This window comes from Artibeus jamaicensis, unplaced genomic scaffold (genome assembly GCF_021234435.1).
Source record: "Artibeus jamaicensis isolate MK-2021 breed Jamaican fruit bat unplaced genomic scaffold, CSHL_Jam_final contig_755, whole genome shotgun sequence".
Classification (NCBI taxonomy): Eukaryota; Metazoa; Chordata; class Mammalia; order Chiroptera; family Phyllostomidae; genus Artibeus; species Artibeus jamaicensis.
Genome location: NW_026521950.1, coordinates 1,623,085 through 1,640,568, shown reverse-complemented (window position 1 = coordinate 1,640,568; position 17,484 = coordinate 1,623,085). Strand labels below are relative to the sequence as shown.

The 17,484-nt window shown below is 58.8% G+C and overlaps 1 protein-coding gene and 1 long non-coding RNA gene across 5 annotated transcripts in view; one reads left to right on the top strand and one right to left on the bottom strand.

Annotated features, from left to right (window-relative positions):
- The window catches only part of LOC119049227 (uncharacterized), a 25,994-nt gene extending 8,510 nt beyond the window's left edge, over positions 1–17,484 (top strand). The window contains exons 2-4 of one of the 3 annotated variants that reach the window (XR_008392808.1): positions 8,469–11,483; positions 16,288–16,750; positions 17,158–17,484. This is a non-coding gene — a long non-coding RNA (uncharacterized LOC119049227). Of the gene's footprint in view, positions 1–8,468; positions 11,484–16,287 lie in introns of all 3 variants that reach the window. The other 2 variants (XR_008392807.1, XR_005082484.2) reach the window with 2 other exon arrangements.
- Positions 728–4,188, bottom strand: LOC128628427 (protein C19orf12 homolog). 2 transcript variants are annotated; one of them, XM_053672202.1, is made up of 3 exons: positions 4,012–4,188; positions 3,193–3,377; positions 728–1,192 (listed from the first exon to the last, which is right to left on the bottom strand). In XM_053672202.1, the coding sequence occupies exons 2-3, from the start codon at positions 3,350–3,352 to the stop codon at positions 927–929; spliced, it is 426 nt and encodes a 141-aa protein (XP_053528177.1). In that variant the 5' UTR covers positions 3,353–3,377; positions 4,012–4,188; the 3' UTR covers positions 728–926. The 2 variants fall into 2 exon arrangements, with proteins under 2 accessions (XP_053528177.1, XP_053528178.1); XM_053672203.1 differs by having other exon boundaries at positions 3,193–3,373.

The window sequence follows — 17,484 nt, the reverse complement described above, 5'->3', positions numbered from 1 at the left end:
ACCTCGTGCTGCACCAGTGAACTGAGAAAGCAGAACCGGATGGGGCAGCAGGCCCGGGCGGCTGGGGGAGGAGCTGGTGCCCTCAGCGTTTCCCTCCCAGGAGCCCCTCGGAAGGGACTGGGGCAGGGGCTCACTCAGGGGTCCCCATGCTTCCAGTGGGGCCGGCTGCCAGGTCCTGAGACCCTGGGCCTGGGGGGCACCCAGTGCTGCTACACGTGCCCAGGTCAGAGGTCACCTTCACGGATGAGCGGCTGCCCACCGCCACCTCCCTGCAGACCCCAGGGCTGGAGAGTGGGCTCAGACAACCTCCCCCACGCGGCCACGCCACAGGACACCCACATCGGTAACATCCAACCATACAGGCTCCGGGCTTCGGGGAGGCGATGTCACTGACTGCACCATGAGAATTAGCAGCATGTGACACCTGACCTGTCATTAGTCAGGTGCACTGACTTCTCTTCCCTCAGAGCACAGGCAGCAAACACAAGGCCCGCGGGCCAAACCGCCTGGTCTTACCCGCCTCCACCTCGTTTCTGCCCGGCGGCAGCGCCGAGCTCCGTGCTCCTAGTTAGGCAGTAATTACATGTACACAGTCCTAAAGTCACATTCGTCCCTTTGAAGGCCACCTCGAGGCTGATGTGACCCCCCCGGTGACAATCAGTGTGACACCCTACAGATGGTCAAATAAAAAAATGACAACAGCCAACACTACAGTAGACATCTGGTGTGAATGAATCAAAACTATACGTATTTTGCTCATCACATCAACAAAAAGTACAATTCGTTTTGCGGGGTGCCCTGAATTTCAGTGATGCGCTGGTGTGTGCCGTGAGGTGAGGCAGGTTGAGCACCGAGGGTTTCAGGCGACACTTGCCGCTGTAGGGACCCCAGCCCCCACCACTCCTGGGGACCCCAGCCCCGAGGGATTACTTCTGCACTGCACTTGGGATCTTAAGCTCCTTTTCAAAGAAATCCTTCAGCATGTGTAGCAGCTGCTGCTGAAGCGACTCACTGCTCAGGACCCACTCTGTGAGCTGCTTGTTGTTCATGGAGTCCAGGTTGCAGATGATGGCCTTGACTTTATTGAATAGCTTCATCTGCTGGGCACCAGACAGCTCCTTGAGGACCTGAGATGCAGGTCTCCTCTTCTCCTTGGACATCCAGGCCCCCATCAGGCCCCCGAGGACACCCCCTGAAAGACAAGGAAATCTTAGTGGGTGGGGCCCTGTTCAGAAATGATGTCCTTGGGAGTGGCAGCCCAGCTGCACGCAGTGACACTGTTTGAGAGAGCAGAGCACAGGTGACATGGCACCAACGTCATGCTGGGGACCCCTGCAACACGCTCTGCCCAGTGACTGAGGTAAATGTCACCACAAAGTGCTGGGAATGTCCGTGCCCCTGACACAGAGCCCTGGGCAGGGTGCTGCCGGGTGCTGCCCACGGCCCGTAGCCTTGGCTGTCAGGAGAGAAGGCAGCAGCCACGCCCAGGTGGAGCGGCGTCCACAGAGCACCCGGCCACCACCCCACCACCCTCTCATGGCCAGTACTGCCAGCGAGGACAGAGGGATCCTACCAGACCTCGGGACCAAGGACACATGGTATCAACTGCCACATGGTGTAATGAGTGGGACCCTGGGATGGGAGAGGGTCAGTGATACGAAAGCTGGTCACACCATAAAGTCAAGTCCAGAGACCAGTGATTCGTAAGGGGACAGCGCTGGCTTCCAGCTCTGACCCCTGCGCCTGTCACCTACTCATGAGCGTCACGGGGCTGAAACGGGGGATACGGGATTTCTGTCCACCGTCTTTGTAACGTCCCTGTCCCTCTGACATCTTCAAAGTAAACTTTCTCTGAAGGACGCAGCCGGGCCAGAGGGCACCCCCTCAGGAGGCACGGGGACCAGCCCCCCACCGCCCACACCCACACGGCCCAGTGGGGAGGGGCCAGCCCCCACCCAGGAGGAGGCACGCTGCCCTGGGCCGGGCTGCCCTCCGCCTGGAAGGAAGGAGCCCCCTGAGGAGGACAGCCATCACTGGCACGTGTCACCCGTCTCCCCACAACATGGGCAGGGCACAAACCACTCTCAGGAGCTGTCACCTCCTCTCTCCACCTCTGTGGGACCATCGGTCTGTGACCGAGGACAGCACTTAATGCAAAGAGTCACAGGAACAGTGACCAGCAACCTACCCACCCTGTGGAGAAGAGAAATTCCTTTGTTTGCTGGGAAACTGAGGCTCCCGCCTGTGACCTCGGTGACAGGCAGCCACTGCCCTGCGGACCTGTGTTCTCCACCAGCTCCCACTCAGTCTGGCAGAGGCGGGCCCCACAGGGCGTCAGGGAATGGCCACTGGGCAGGTGGAGCCAGCCGGGCCTCCCCTGAGCACTTCAGAGCGGGGGACAGACACAGACAGGACCAGTGAGGCGGGGGGCGTGGCCTGTGGCCTCCCTCACCTGCCACCTCCTGGTGGCAGCAGTCGGGACTGGCTGACTCAGGGTGGAAAGAAAATGCAGAGGGGGGAGGTCTGGGGGGGCCACAAGCTGCTTTTCCCCCCCTGGTGCCCCAGCTCAATGACATGTTTTAGGGTGTCCATCCTGCCACCCCAGGGACAGCAGCCCAGGAAGCCTGGCTGGTGAGCCTGGCAAGGGGAGCCCCTGGGCTGAGAGGGGTCACCATGAGGCCCTGCCCCTGACCCGGCCTGCCAGATTCTGGTCCCACGTGGGAGCAGGCAGTGAAAGGAGGGCAGGTGACGCTGTGGGCGGTGGTTGGCAGCTCCTCCTGCCCTGGACTGTCTGACTGGGAGCGGGGACGCCCTCTCTGACCAGCTCGCGTGAACTGACAGATGGCAGGGGCCCCCGTGGCTGCCCCTCCTGAGGGGACCTGTAATAGTGATGATGGGTGAGGGGCCCCCCAGGGGCAACCTGAGGTCTCAGTGTGCAGGACACATCCCTGGGCAGGGCGTCCTTCGAGTCTGCAGGACACGGGGGCCATTTCCAGACACCTGCAGGTCACAGACCCAGACACAGAGGCAGGAGTTTCCCAGGACGTGGTTTGTAACAAAGTTCATGTCACAGAGGCCACCTCAATGCCACCCCTCCTCATGCAGGACGCAGCCTGTTCTGAGGACATTGTACCTGAGACCTTTGTCCCATAGCTGCCAGCCCGGCTGCCCCTGGGAGGCACTGACACTTACCAACAGCTATTCCCGGTGGGCCAGCCAAGAGCCCACCAATCCCAGCGCAAATACCAGCGTGCATGACACCCCTCCATTGGCCCTTGGTGACCACTTCTAATCCCTTCTTGTTGGAAATGGAGCAGAGCAGCTTCATGACATCGTCCACTGAGACAGGCATCTTGGCACCCTGGGAGGAAGCCTTTCTGGGGAGAGTTTGGAGAGTGTTAGAGCATTTCCACCCAAAGGCAACTCTCCCCAGAGTTTGGGGAGAGTCGCCTTTTTGGGGAGAGGTCCTCATTGGGGAGAGTACTGTAGCTCCCCTGTGTGCGTGAGGGGCAGCACCCAGTCACGTGACAGGTTCTCTGTCCCCGAGAAAGCAGGAGAGCAGATGGAAACTCTTCTGTGCTTTCGAATGACTGTGACCTGGGACAGAGAGGGACGGGCCCTTGTCCAGGGCAAACGAGGCAAAGCCTGGACGAGAATGGAGCGTCTCAGCCAGCGTCCTCTTGGGAGATGTCCTCCTGGCCTCTCCCAGACAGGGCAGCGGGGCTCAGGACAAGCCAGAGGGGGGAACAGGGGACTCGGCCACCTCCACACAGGCCTCACACCTGCTCAGCCTGCCTTGGGCCCACGGGCAGCTGTGAGATCCCAGACTGTGGGGTGGATGGCCCCCTGCAGCCTGGATTCTGGAGGGGTGAGGGGAGCCGTGCCAAGCACCCAGAGAGGAGGGACCCTCCAGACCCTCAGACATGGTGGCTCTGGGTCAGCATCCTGCCACTGACCCCCCAGCCGTGGCCTCCAAACCCACCAGTGGAAAGGCAACCCACTTGTACTCACGGGACTGGGTGAGGCAGAGGATGGAACAGCCAGAGAACACAAGGAACTGGACAGCCCCAGGCACCAGCGTAACTGAGGCTGGGCAGCAGGAGCAGGACTGGACTGGGACAGTGGTCAGAATGACCCTCTGGGGCAGGAAACTACTTGCTGCTCCTTGGCTGCCGGGAAATCAGGAGCCAGCTGCCTGGAAATGGTAGGAGGGGCCAGGGCTAACCAGGCAGGGCCAGATCTGCCCAGGGTCCTGCGGTTGGAGCGCCCCCACCTGGCCACGCTGGGAAGTAATGACACAGAGGATCCTCTTCCCCCTTCAGCTGGAGCCAGGGTTGGGGCCCCTCCCCTTGCAGCTGCCCCGCCCCCTTCATGCAGGGCTGACCCCTGCAGACAGGCACTGAGGGAGTGGAGGGAGGCTTTGGGGGATGACTGTGCTGCCCAGAGTCTTTTGGTCAGATGGGGTCTTTTGAAGAAGGAGTGTCCACACCAGTGTCTCAGGTACCAGGACCCCGAGCCCTGGGAAGGAGCTGTGAGTTCTCAGACCTGCTCTGCACACCTTCCCCATCTGCACTCAGGTTCCCCAACGCCCTGTGCTGCCGGGAGAGCTGGGGGACCCGGGCTCAGAGCCTGCCTGTCCCCCTCTCTCCCTCCTGCCATCCTTGGGACCAGCCATTGCCCACAGGGCACAGGCAGCACTGAAGGTCCTGCAGACTGGGCCGTTGTGGGCGGGCCAGGGACCCTCTGCTTTTCACAGCCAGCCCAGGGGGTCCTGAGCTCAGTGGGACAGCCAGACTCTGAGAGTGCGTGGCACAGGGCACTGGGCAAGTCTGAGTGGACACTGTGGGTCAGAAACTGCAAGGGAGCGCCTGGTGTGGGTGTGTCTGTTTGCCGAATGGGGTGTGAGTCTGATGGCTGGGGACTGCAGGGGCCGGCCCCGCCCCTTCCCCAGGGGTAGGGCACATTTCTGCACTCCCACAGGTCCCGACCGTCCACACACCAGTGTCACAATAATGGAGCCACCTCTCTGGGGCCCCTGGCCATCCACTTCTTGGGAGGAGCCGGGGCAGGGCCTGCAACCCTCTGACTGGTCCCCAGGGAGCTTTTGAAACAGTCTGGTTCCCCAAGGCCACCCCTGCTCTCCCCCCTAGTTCAGAAGGAGTCCCTGTGTCCCTTTGGCCCCGTGGACCCTCAGGCCCAGGGCCCATTCCCGTAGCCCGGCAGAGAGAGTGCCGGGCCCTGGGATGTGAAGGGCTGAGCTAGCGTTTGGAGACAGGACAGGCCAGTGTCCAATAGCAGCTGTTCCCCAGCGTTCACCTGGGCCTCTGGCTTCGGGATTTGCTGTGTGAAGGTCAAGGGCAGGCTTCCTTGTAGCTTCCAGGACGAAGCTCATGTTGGGGGTCTGGAGGCTGCCAGGGGCTGGAGGACTGTGGGCCACGGGACCCAGCAGACACCCAGATCCCTGCTGTGTGTCTCTGACCATCCAAATCCAATGTGAGGGCTGCAGGAACCAAACCCCACTCCTTCCCCCTGTTTGGGGACTGAGGGCAGGAGGAGCCGCCTGCACCTGTTCGGCTCAGGGCCTGTTAGGCCTCCTCGCTGAGCCCTGGAAAGGGCTCTTTCCATCTCTGGGTGTGGACCCGCAGGTGAGGGGGCATCTGCTGTAGTTTAGAGGGGCACATGGAGCCCCCAACACACACAGGGGCTGGCCTGGAGCCATCTCGAGTCTGCAGAAGCCTTCGGGGCTTTCCAGGAACACCCAGGAGTCCCAGCAGCAACCCTGTGGGGCAGGGTCGGTTGTCACCTTTATCTCAGAGAGGAGCTCGAGGCCCCAGGTGGAGAGTGTCAGTGTCCAGACACCGCCCACCCCCCCGGCCCAGCTGGCTCTAAGCCCTTGCCCATGACCGGCCCCCACTTGCCTAAATCTTTTCTATGGTAGTTTTCATGTGTCTTTCTGTAGTCCTGTGTGCGTAGATGCACAGATACGCCCCCTGGTGGTATGGTTGCCTGTGGTGGCCCGCACGCTGCCCTGCTGGACTGGTGTGTGGCCCAGGGGCAACAGTACTCAGTGACATTTGCACATCGAGCCGCCTGTGGGACAATGTACTTCTAGGGATGTGTCACCCTTGTGAAGGGTCACCCTGCATATGCATAGAGAGAATTCATTGTATTTAATTAATTTATTTTTAGAGAGGGTTAAGGGAGGAAGAGAGGGAAGGAAACATCAGTGTGTAGTTGACTGTCACGGGCCCCCTACTGGGGACCTGGCCTGTAACCCAGGGATGTATCCTGACTGGGAATTGAACTGGTGACCCTGTGGTTCACAGCCTGAGCTCAATGCACTGAGCCACACCAACGAGGGGTTGGTTTTTTTTTTTTTGTTTTGAACCACACTTCAATTTATTGGCACCGTCCATCAGTCCAAAGACAGGTGTCCCCCCCCCCCCCCGCTGGAACGAGGCCGCTTTCCATCCGCCACAGCAGGCGCCCACACCTCTCCACCCCGAAAACGGGGCAGTGTTCAAGCTCTCACCAGGGTCTAGGACGAAAAACAAAAATGCAAACGTTGCTAGTCCTCTGTCTTCTTAAAAATTCAGCAGGATTGGGAAAGAGAACGCATGCAGAGAATTTTAAACCCCGCCCTGAGGTAGGGCCAGCACACTGTACGCTGTGTGTGTGTTTGATGTTCGCAGCCCGGTCAGTCGTGGGGAAAGTTCACACCTGTGAAATCGTCCCCACCATCAAGGCCACAGAGACATCTGTCTCCTCTGGCCCTGTCCTCCTGCCCCTTTATTATGCCATCAGGTGTGTGTGGTGAGCACACGGAACGTGAGACTCATTCATCCCCGACCCCAGGAGAGTTCAGTGCAGGAAATGGTGGCATCAGCGGCGGGCAGGATGCTGTGTGTGTCTCCAAAGCTGGTATTTGAAACTTTGCATTCTTGGTCAGCACTTGTTCTTCTGTCTCCCTGGCCCCCCTGTGACGAGGGCCTTAGGCCTTCTTTGGCGGCCCTGCTGCGGTGGGACAGCCCCCCACCCCCGTTTACCTGCAGTTTGGGGGACAGTCAAGGCTGCACGCTGACCCACCTCCAGGGGTGTCCCTGGCTAGGACTGGGCGAGGCTCTGATCCTCGGCGGACAGCTCCCCCTGGTGGCACATTACAGAGAGGCCCGCTCCCTCCCTCCCAGAGACAGAAGGCAGAGGCGGGGGCGGGGGCAGGGAGCCCGACCGACAGAAGAGGCAGGAGGGGCAGAGGCCAGGTCCAGGCCTCTAGAGAAGGTCAAGGCCAGGCCCTCTAGAGAAGGTCGGCTGTCAGCAGTCACACAAACCTTCCACCGGTGAGCTCTGAAGCCACAAAGCGCACGCACACAGTGAAGCCCCACAGCGTGGCGCCTCACACCACATACCCTGGTGGCGGCCGGGTCCCCAGCACACGGCCCTGCCGCCTTGTGCTCGCCGTGCTGAGGGAGGCCTGCCTGGGGGGCCTGCGGAAGGCCATTGGGTCTCTCGGTGCCTCAGTCCCCGCCGCTGGAGAATGACGATCGTCGCCCCAGGTGTGTCGGGGGGCTGCTCTGAGACGTGCAGAAATCTAAAGGACTCCCGCGCACTGGGCAGGGCGTGACTGTGACCCGCGGCCCGGAAGCCCGGAGGGGATCCTCGCCCGCCCACAGGGCCAGGACCCCAGTGCCCCCTCACAGTGAGCCCATTTCCGCTGGACCAACACTGCCCCCACCCCCACCCCACACACCCAAGTGCTGGGTTCCGTGAACCCTGAGGCCAGCAACTCCGCCCAGCGACCCCCACCGGCTTCCCAGAGGCTCATGGCACCACTGCTGGGGAAGGACACGGCCAGGCCCCGGGCTGCGTGATCCCAGGCACGGGCCAGCATGCCTGCAACCGCACAGCACTCGGGCAAACTCCGTGACATCCCCAAAACTGGGAGGTCGTGGCCAGCGTGCTTTTTATTTTACGTTACCTCTAAGGAGGCACCGTAGCATGGCACTTAGGGATACTGGCGTCCTGAACAAGGCTCGCAGCCAGGCAGCCACAGAGCCAGGGCTGGCCGGGGTCAGCAGAGGCTCCCAGCCCATGTCCTGGGCCCAGAACACCCTTCCGAAGGGCCTCTGAGTCCCTGTCACTGTTGTCCCCAGCACCCGCCCCAACCAGGACACACGCCATCTCTTTCATCTGTCATGTGTTCAGCACACCTTGGGGCAAGTACCAGGTATGCAGGGCACCACAAACTGAGTGGGTAAAACAGAGCGAGACTGTCTCTGGGTTCTGGACACCAGAAGTCCAAGGTGTTGGCAGGGCCACCTGATCTTAGATTCCAGGATTCTGAATGAAGTGTGGGGCTGAGAGCTGGGCGGGCCCCGGAGCCAGGTGACAGGGGGCCCCGAGGAGCTCCGAAAGGCTAGGCTGCTATAAAAATTAAAAAAAAAAACAACCCACCCTGTCTTCTATCGCAGGTCTTCCTGAAGAGCTCGGCGTACCCACAGTCGGAGAAGAGTCGTTTTCAGAGGCTCTGTCGAACATGTAATCCTCATGCAAGTATTTCTATAATTATCCTGTTTCCGTTATAACACTGTTTCAGGAACAATGGCACTTTTATTCTATTGCCATGTCGGTATAATGGATGTTTTATTACAGAAGATTATGGGAGAGTCGCTTTTATGATTCCGAAGTTTTCATTGCAAATTGCTCCTAGGCCGGAAATTCTTTCTCCTGAGTAGTTTTTAGTTTGATGCTGTTTTGGGGTTTTGGGGGGGCGGCACTGTTGAACTTGGGTCTGTGAGACTTTGCCCAACGAGAGTGTTTCCTTCGCTCCATGCACCCTGTGGCTGGGCCCGCCCCCTGGTGTTTGTTCACATGTTTTTGGCACGTGGCAAACACAGCTTTTTAAAAGTCAGTCTGGATTGTTCTCTCCGAATCTGCATGCAGCAGTCTGCTCAGTGGCCGTAACAACAACCACGGATCTCGGGGTCAGACGACCGACGATTGGTCGGGGTTTCGGAGGCTGGGCGTGGAGATCAGCCTGCTGACGGTGCCGGGTCCCACCCCGAGGCCTCTCTCCTGGTCTGCGGACGCTGCTGTGTCGTCCTTCCCGTGTGCGAGGGGAGCAGTGAAGGCAGGCCTTCAGCCCGTGAATTTGGGGGGCGCATGATGCAGTCCCTGGCACTGCATAACTTTTATGACCTTTGCTGGAGAAAGTTCCAGAGCACCTGCAGTCCCTGAAGTTGGTGACCTTCATTTAAGAAGTCAGTAGTAGCAGAGTGACAACAGAGAACTTGAACCTTCATGCACAGTCTGATGAAGTCCCATCCCATTTCGGATGGCAGACCCCCCCCCCCCCGGGTGGAGGGGGGACGTGGGGGCTGGGGTTGTTCTTGGTTGATGCACTGGCCTCAGAGCCCCGGCCGAGGTGGGCCCAGCCGGGCCTTTCATTGCGGCCTTCCGTTCTCTCCACCTACAGAAGCACAGACCTGTCTACAAGACAGAGAAAAGGCCCATCTTGAGTGAGCCTCCTTCCAGGTCTGTCGGTGCAGGACCCAACGCCGTGTCCCCCGATGGTCCACGCCTCGGGAGGCCCGGGGCGGCTTTCGGAGGCCGCCCGCTCCAGAAGATGGCTTCTGGGGGAGGTGGGCCGGGACAGTGTCGCTACAGCCACGCAGGGAACGGGACAGGCGGGCTGAGGGGCGCCGTTCAAAGGACGTTTTGGAGTGATTTGCAACACCTCGGACAGAAATATAAAACAACTTCTTTCACCCTCGGCAGAGTCTGGTGCTCAGTTCACACCTTTTTCATTTTTTTAATTCTTCCCATCACTTCAAATACAAATTTCGCCCTTATTACTTTCCTTTCCAAACTTCACTCAAAATAGCGTCTTCTCACGCACACGCGAATCACGGGGCGTGCACCGGCGTCGGGGCCAGAGGGGGCCTGAGCCGCCACCGCACCCGGCCGAAAGCCTGGTCCGCCGCAACGGCGCCTTTTACCGCAGGAGCCATGTGGACAGTTCCCGACTCGCTCTGCGGTCACTTGGTGGAGGACCCACGAGGCCCGAAACGTGGTGCTTTATTCCAGGCTCACGGGTGGCCCAGATTCCTCCTGCCAACGCCTGTCGAGGACGTCTCCCTGGAGCACAAGCCGGGAGAGGAACTGCTCCTGGGCCCACTTCGCTCTGGCCCTGCGGTCCCCGCAACCTCCCCGCGCCCCGCCCCCAGCACCACGCGCGGAATTTCGGTCTTGACGGCCGCGCTCCGGACGCGCGTGCGGAAGCTACCACTAGGGGGTGCTAGAGGTCAGGGAATCCCGGACCGTGTCCCAGCGGAGCTCTGCGGTTTGAACGATTGAAGCGTCCCACCTGGTGAGCGCTGCCCCCTGGGAATCACCCACGGCCTTCGTTAGGTCTTCCCCGATGCTGTTGTTCTGTGGCTGTCCCCTGTGATGGCATGGGATCCCAGGACCCGCCACAGGCTCCGGGACCCAGGTCTGCAGGAATGACACCATGTATCTGAAATGCTTGGTGCCCTTTTGGGGCAGACAGGGGCAGACACCTCGCTCGTCTGTGTTTTTCAGGGAAGTTGGGTCTGGAGACACCAGCGTAACCTGGCTCTTCTCCCTAAGCTGAGGCTGGGGGAAATATGGGAGCTGATGCAGCTCGTTTGCAAGTTGGTCTCAGGAACCAGGGACGGTGGTGGAGAGGGACAAGCCAGCACCAGCCTGGGTGTGCGGTCCAGGTGGGCGGGTCACTGACAAGGTGACGCCAGGCAGCTCAAGTCCGTGGGGACTTCCGGGACATCTTGCCTGTCCCCCACCGCTGAGAGTCCCCGGCACAGGGTGTCCCTGGCCCCCCAGGCTGCGAGGACAGGGCACATAGCCCCATCCAGGGGGCGAGCGGGGTGGTCAGACTGCTCGGGGGGCCTCCTGTGGCAGAACAAGGCCAAAGAAGGGGGCACGGCATGTGGAAGACACATGCCTGCGGAGCTGGGCACCTCGCTTCATCCGAAAAGGCCACTTCTTATGAGAGACAGGTGTGCAGCTCGGAGGGCCCGGCCTCTGCCCTCCACGGTGCGTGGAGATGCCTTGTGCCCCACAAAGCTGCCCCCGCTGCTCTCAGGCCGATGGACACAGCAGCGGCCGGCCCGATTGTCAGCCTCTGGTCCCCCGGCCTCTCACGGCCCGTGTGATGGCCTGGCGGGCTCGTCAGCGCGGCACGAAAGGGCGGGCTCAGCCGGTTTCCAGCCTCCCTGCACCCCCACGCCGGCCCTGCACCCCTTTCCACTGCCAGGCTCCCTGCCCTGCGGACCTCTGTGGATCTCGGGACGCCTCACAGCCGTGTCCCGGGTTTGGCAAGGCCCCGTGGGTATGTGACCAAGGCCATCGGAGTCCCCAGGCACCGAAAGTCACCACAGGTCCATGGAGCAGGGGTGTCTCCTCCCTGAGGGACAGCCGGCCAGACGTCCTGAGCTCTGTGTCCACAGGTGAGGACGTCCCCACAGAACACAGGGCTGGCAGGCGAGTCTGTGGGGACAGAGTGCGGGCTGAGGGCGAAGTCCACTGGCTGTCAGGACTGGCCTGGGCCTGGGCCTTCTTCGGGCCGGCTTGGCCCAGGGCCTCCGGCCATGGGGCCGTCTTCCTGGCGCTGTGGCCGCAGCTCAAGCCTCCAGCACCCAGGACGGCTCCAGCTCCGGTCCCGGGGCCTGGCCTCCCCTCCCCCCGGGTGGAATGACCAGTGGACCCACCCAAAGGGGGAGGTCAAAGGGGAGAAAGGGGGCCTCCCCCAGGAATGCTGTGTGCTCTTCCAGGAGCACGGTGTGGACTCTGGGCAGGAGCCCCGTTCCATTGGGGGGACAGGGGAGCAGAGGCGGCTGTGGGGAGCAGTCAAGGCAGAGGGGACCCGAGCAGCTCTGGCCTCTCCTCCAAGGCTCAGGAAATGAAAGAATTAGGCAACTGTGATGAAGACAAGTTTTATTTTATTTTTGTTTAATTTTTAATATATTTTACTGATTATGCTATTATAGTTGTCCCATTCCCCCCTTTATTCCCCTCCGCCCTGCACACCCCCTCCCACCTACATTCCCTCCCTTTAGTTCATGTCCACGGGTCGTACATATAAGTTCTTTGGCTTCTACATTTCCCATACTATTCTTACCCTCCCCTGTCTATTTTGTACCTACCGTCTGTACTACTTATTCTCTGTACCTTTTCCTCTCTCTCCCCTCACCCCCTCTCCACGGATAACCCTCCATGTGATCTGCATTTCTGTGATTCTGTTCCTGTTCTAGTTGTTTGCTTAGTTTGTCTGTGTTTTCGTTTTAGGTGTGGTTGTTAATAGCTGTGAGTTTATTGTCATTTTACTGTTCATATTTTTATCTTATATTCTTAGATAAGTCCCTTTCACATTTCATATAATAAGGGCTTGGTGATGATGAACTCCTTCAACTTGACCTTATCTGGGAAGCACTTTATCTGCCCTTCCATTCTAAATGACAGCTTTACTGGATAGAGTAATCTTGGATGTAGGTCCTTGCCTTTCATGACTTGGAATACTTCTTTCCAGCCCCTTCTTGCCTGCAAGGTCTCTTTTGAGAAATCAGCTGACAGTCTGATGGGAATTGTTTTATAGGTGACTGTACGCTTATCTCTTGCTGCTTTTAGAATTCTCTCCTTCATTTTAATCTTGGCTAATGTCATTATGATGTGATTTAGTGTGTTCCTCCTTGAGTCCAACTTCTTTGGGACTCTCTGAGCTTCCTGGATTTCCTGGAAGTCTATTTCCTTTACCAGATTAGGGAAGTTCTCCATTATTTTTTCAAATAAGTTTTCAATTTGTTGCTCTTCCTCTTCTCCTTCTGGTACCCCTATAGTTCAGATGTGGGAACGTTTAAAGATGTCCTGGAGGTTCCTAAGCCTCTCTTCACTTTTTAAAAATTCTTGTTCCTTCATTCTTTTCTGGTTGGATGTTTCTTTCTTTCTTCTGGTCCACACCATTGATTTGAATCCCAGTTTCCTTGCCATCACTGTTGGTTCCCTGTACATTTTCCTTTATTTCACTTAGCGTAGCCTTCATTTTTACATCTTATTTGTGACCAAATTCAACCAATTCTGTGAGCATCCTGATTACCAGTGTTTTGAATCGTGCATCTGATAGGTTGTCTATCTCTTCATCGTTCAGTCATATTTTTTCTGGAGCTTTGATCTATTCTTTTGTGTGGGCCATTCTTTTTTTTTTTTTTTGTCTTGACACACCTGTTATGTAGTTAGGGGCGGAGCCTTAGGTGTTCGTGGGGCGTGGCGACCCTGTCGCTGCGTTGTGACGCTATACGTGGGGGAGGGGTCCGAGAGGGAGCAAGGGCGCTTGCGCCGCTCGTATTTCAGTCCCTTCTGCCACTTCCCCCAAGCAAACTGGGCCCTTCTGGTGCTGATTCCCAGGTGAGTGGGTCTGTGTACGTTCTAGGACCCTGTGGGTCTCTCCCCTGGACTCTCCTGTGAGGCTGGGAGTCCCTCCCACTGCCTCAACCCCCACAGGTGTTTTCAGTCGGTGGTTTGAGGCTTTATGTCCCTGCACTGGGGCCCTGGGGCTCGCAGTCCGCCCTGCTCCCCAGTTGTTCCTCCCGGTTCATCCTCGTGGGAATGTGGGACCACCAGCCACCGCCCCCCCGCGAGTCCTCTCTGCCCGGCTGAGCGTCTCCGCCCTCCTACAGGTCCATATGAGTGTTTCTTCTTTAACTTTTTGGTTGTCAGACTTCCATACAATTCAGTTTTCTGTCAGTTCTGGTTAATTTTTTTGTTTGAAATTGTTGTTGTCCTTCTGGTTGTGGGAGGAGGTACCGTGTGTCTACCTACACCTCCGTCTTGGCCGGAAGTCTGAAAATAAGTCTGAAAACTGCCCCTCCCTGACCAACGCTTAGACCTCAGTTAACTAGATTTTTTTTAACTGGAATAATTTCAGAAAAGCATCTGGGCAGGTGAGGACTAGGTGTAGGCGGGTATCTGGGTCCTGTTCGGCGTCCCATGGGCCGGACCCTCAGCGAGGCCGACCTCTGCAGCGAGCCTTCCTCTATGTGCCTTTGTTCCACGGATGTCGGTGGGGCTCCCGGCACAGGCACCGGCTGGCTCTCACCGCCGGTCTCAGCAGGAGCCACAGAACAAGCTTCCTGCTTGAGAGACGAGGCTGCAGAGATACAGACAGTAATTCAGGTGACGGTGCAGGAATGAAGCAGAATAAAATATGGCGGTATGACAGATATTAGAGAGATGGTGTTGATAGATAAATGCATAATGGATTGATGGTGGATGGATGGATGGGTAGATGGATGGTAGGTGGATGGTGGATGGATGGATGGGTAGAGACCTAGAGATACAGACATTAGGACTTGTCTTTGGAAAGTGAAGAGGCCCTGCCACCATGGCCCCACGAGGTGCAGCCCTGGAGGTGGACTTCTACACTCCGCAGGCAGGGAAGGCCCGGGAATTGAGAGCCTCATCCAGCCACTGCCTCCCCCCTGCCCCCTCCCCCCCCCCCGCCAGCCTCTGCTCGCTGTGCTTTTTGACACCAAAGTTTGTGTCCACTTGCAAGCCTCACACTCCTGCTGCTCAGGGGGCTTGGGCCATGTCCCTGGTTCCCTGTCCGCTGGGACAGGAAGCCAGCCGCCTTGTTGCCCAGGAAGTCTCCAGGCTCAGGAGCCAGGTCTCTGAGCAACCCAGCAGTGGCCATGGCAGGAAAGGTGGAAGAGGCTCTGGGACACAGCAGACCGCCCCGCCTTGTCCCAGGCCATCAGTAAGGGACACCAGGAGCATTGGTGGTCCTCCAGCCAGGCAGCAGCCGGGGCCCCTGTGCCAGGGCCCCACACAGCCCTTCGCATGCCCCTGTTTGCACCCCTGTGGTGCAGGACACCACTCCGCACCCTGCCTGCCTTCCTGGGCCTGTCACTCAGCATTCAGCCGAGACACGTGGAGCTCCAGCCCTGTGCCTGGACCCAGGGTCTCGGAAGAAAGGGTGAGGGACACTTGGAAGGGCTCCAGCCTCCCCAGCACCCGACCGCGCTGGCTGGTGACACATGTGGTCCCAACCTGTCACCAGAGGTCTGGTCATCTCCCCTAAGACAAGGTGAGGTCAGATACTGAGCGAGGTTTGAAAAGAGTGTGTCATCCCAGAGCTGGCACGGGGCCAGTGCACGTGCAGACGGTCAAGTCTTTACAAAGGGTTTGTCAGCCTGACGGGAATACATGGGTGCGGGCTGGTCAGCTCTGCTGTGCCCGTGGTCTGGGGCCCGGGATGAATGGACGCTCTGCATGAAAGGGTGAGCTGGGCCGACAGCAAGCGAGTCCCCTCAGATCCTCAGCCTCAAGGCCTCGCTGGGCAGGGCCTCGAAGATCAGAGCCTCTCTTGGGACCTCAGCGTCCAGAGATCCCTCCAGACTCTGCCCCCTTTCCCGTGAAGCCAGGCCCAGTGTTGACCATGCCTTCCGGACCATCTCCGAGGCCCCCGTGTGCGGGCCGGGGTGGGGGGAGGCGGAGGGAGCTGCACTGCCCAGTTGGGACGGGGGCCTCAGATTTCTGTTCCAAATTTTTACGTTCTGAATATTTCACATACAGCCTTCTGATGGACTCATTTACTGGGAAGCTAAAGATACCCTTGAGTAACTAAAAATAAACCTGAACTGCTAAAAATTCAGCATTTCTCTCCCTCGCCTGCGCCAGCTGGGCCTGTCTACTTCCCCTGCAACACCATCAGGACCACAGACAAGACGCGCGAACACGAGAGTTTCCACCGGCCCGGCGGGCCGGCTCTCAACTTCGATTTGCCCAAACATCACGGGTGTGATTGACATTCTTTTCCTTCCTTTTCTTTGTTTCTTTTCTTTTCATTTTTCTTTTCCTTCCTTCTTTCCTTCCTTCCTTCCTTGTCTTTTCCTTCCTCCCTGTTTTCCTTCCTTCCTTCCTCACTTCCTTCCTCTTTCCTCTCTCCCTCCATCCTGCCTCCCCCCCACCCCTCCTTCCTTCTCCACTCCCTTCAGGGCTGTGGCTCGTGCCCTTCTACCTCGTCATTTAGGAAAGTTTTGCCCCCGTGGGGCTTCCAGGGTGTCCTCCCTCTGGCTGCTGCCCCTGAGAGACCCCGCTGGCTTCTGTGAGCACCACACAGAGCCCCTGAGGGACAGCCAGGTGGGACCCCGCAGAGCCCAGACGTCACATTCAACCCCATTTCCCGAGGGAACTTTTACACAAGCGCGAGCCATGGAAATTAGGTAAATTGGTAAGACCCTCTCCTCCCCCCAACTACAGAATGAACAGAAGTCAGAGCAGTGGAAAGAATGAACCGCTGAAACAAACAAATTTGCCCTCCACCTGTTTATGGCACCTGTGTATGAGGGAAGCCTTGCAAAGGCGGGGGTCTGTCGTTGGGCACGAGAACGGCATCAGTTCCAGAGGGATGACGGGGACACACTTTTCTGACTTATGGTCAGAAACAGAACACATGGCAGTGGCAGGACATCAAGCGTCTGTGGACCCATTTCGGACGACAGGACAGGCCGGGTCTGCCTCGGGCGGGCCTGGTGTCTGGACTTCAGACCCAAGTGGATAAAGGGCCGGGCCGACGGGTGTTTGGGAGGAAATCTAATGCCTTTCTGTGGACTCTGCAAGTGACGTGTGTGGTGTAGGACCTCGGAGAGTGTCTGCGTGTGAGAAAGAAGCAGGATTCACCAGCAGCCTGGCCCGTGGAGGTGGGCGGAGCTTACCTGGGCAGGTGAGGCTTGGCTACAGAATCAGGTGCCCACCTGGTCCTGCCCCACCCCAGTCACCTGCTCGCTGCTGCCACCCTGTGCTCGGTCGGCCCCTTTCCTGCTTTTAGATACTTGTCCCCCACCCCCGGGGAAGGGGCAGAGACTGGCGCCCTGGGAAGTGCTGGGTGTCGCTGTTCGAGGAGGCCACACGGAGCTGTGGGCTGTGGCGTCACCCCCACCGACACCCAGAGCCGCCCCGTGCTGACCCAGGTCAGTGGCAGCCCACAGACGCCCCTCCCCCCGGTTCCACATTCCACGCATCCCAGTGTCTCCAGGCTGAACCCCGTGTCCAGAGAGTGGCCGGGACCCAGGAGCGGTGTCCAAGCTCCCACAGAGGGTTGAACTGAAGCCGAACCCTCATCCCCAGCAGCGCCCTCCCTCCCGGGCACCGGAGTCACTGCAGGACCATGGCCGGCTTCTGGGTGCCGCACACTGAGAGGCCACACCCTGTCCTGGGGAGAGGAAGGGGCAGCCCTGCTGCTGGAACCTGGACCCAATGAAAGCACAGCCTTAAAAAATGCTGCCGCTTCGTACCCAGCAAGTTCACTCTGAGATGGACCCCAAGGACCACGCGTCACGGCCTTTGCAGGGCTCGGGGTTGTGCACTGAACCCAGAGGTCACCGGGTTCGGTTCCTGGACAGGGTACACGCCCGGGATGTGAGTTGAGCCTCCATCTGGGACACATTCGGGAGGCAG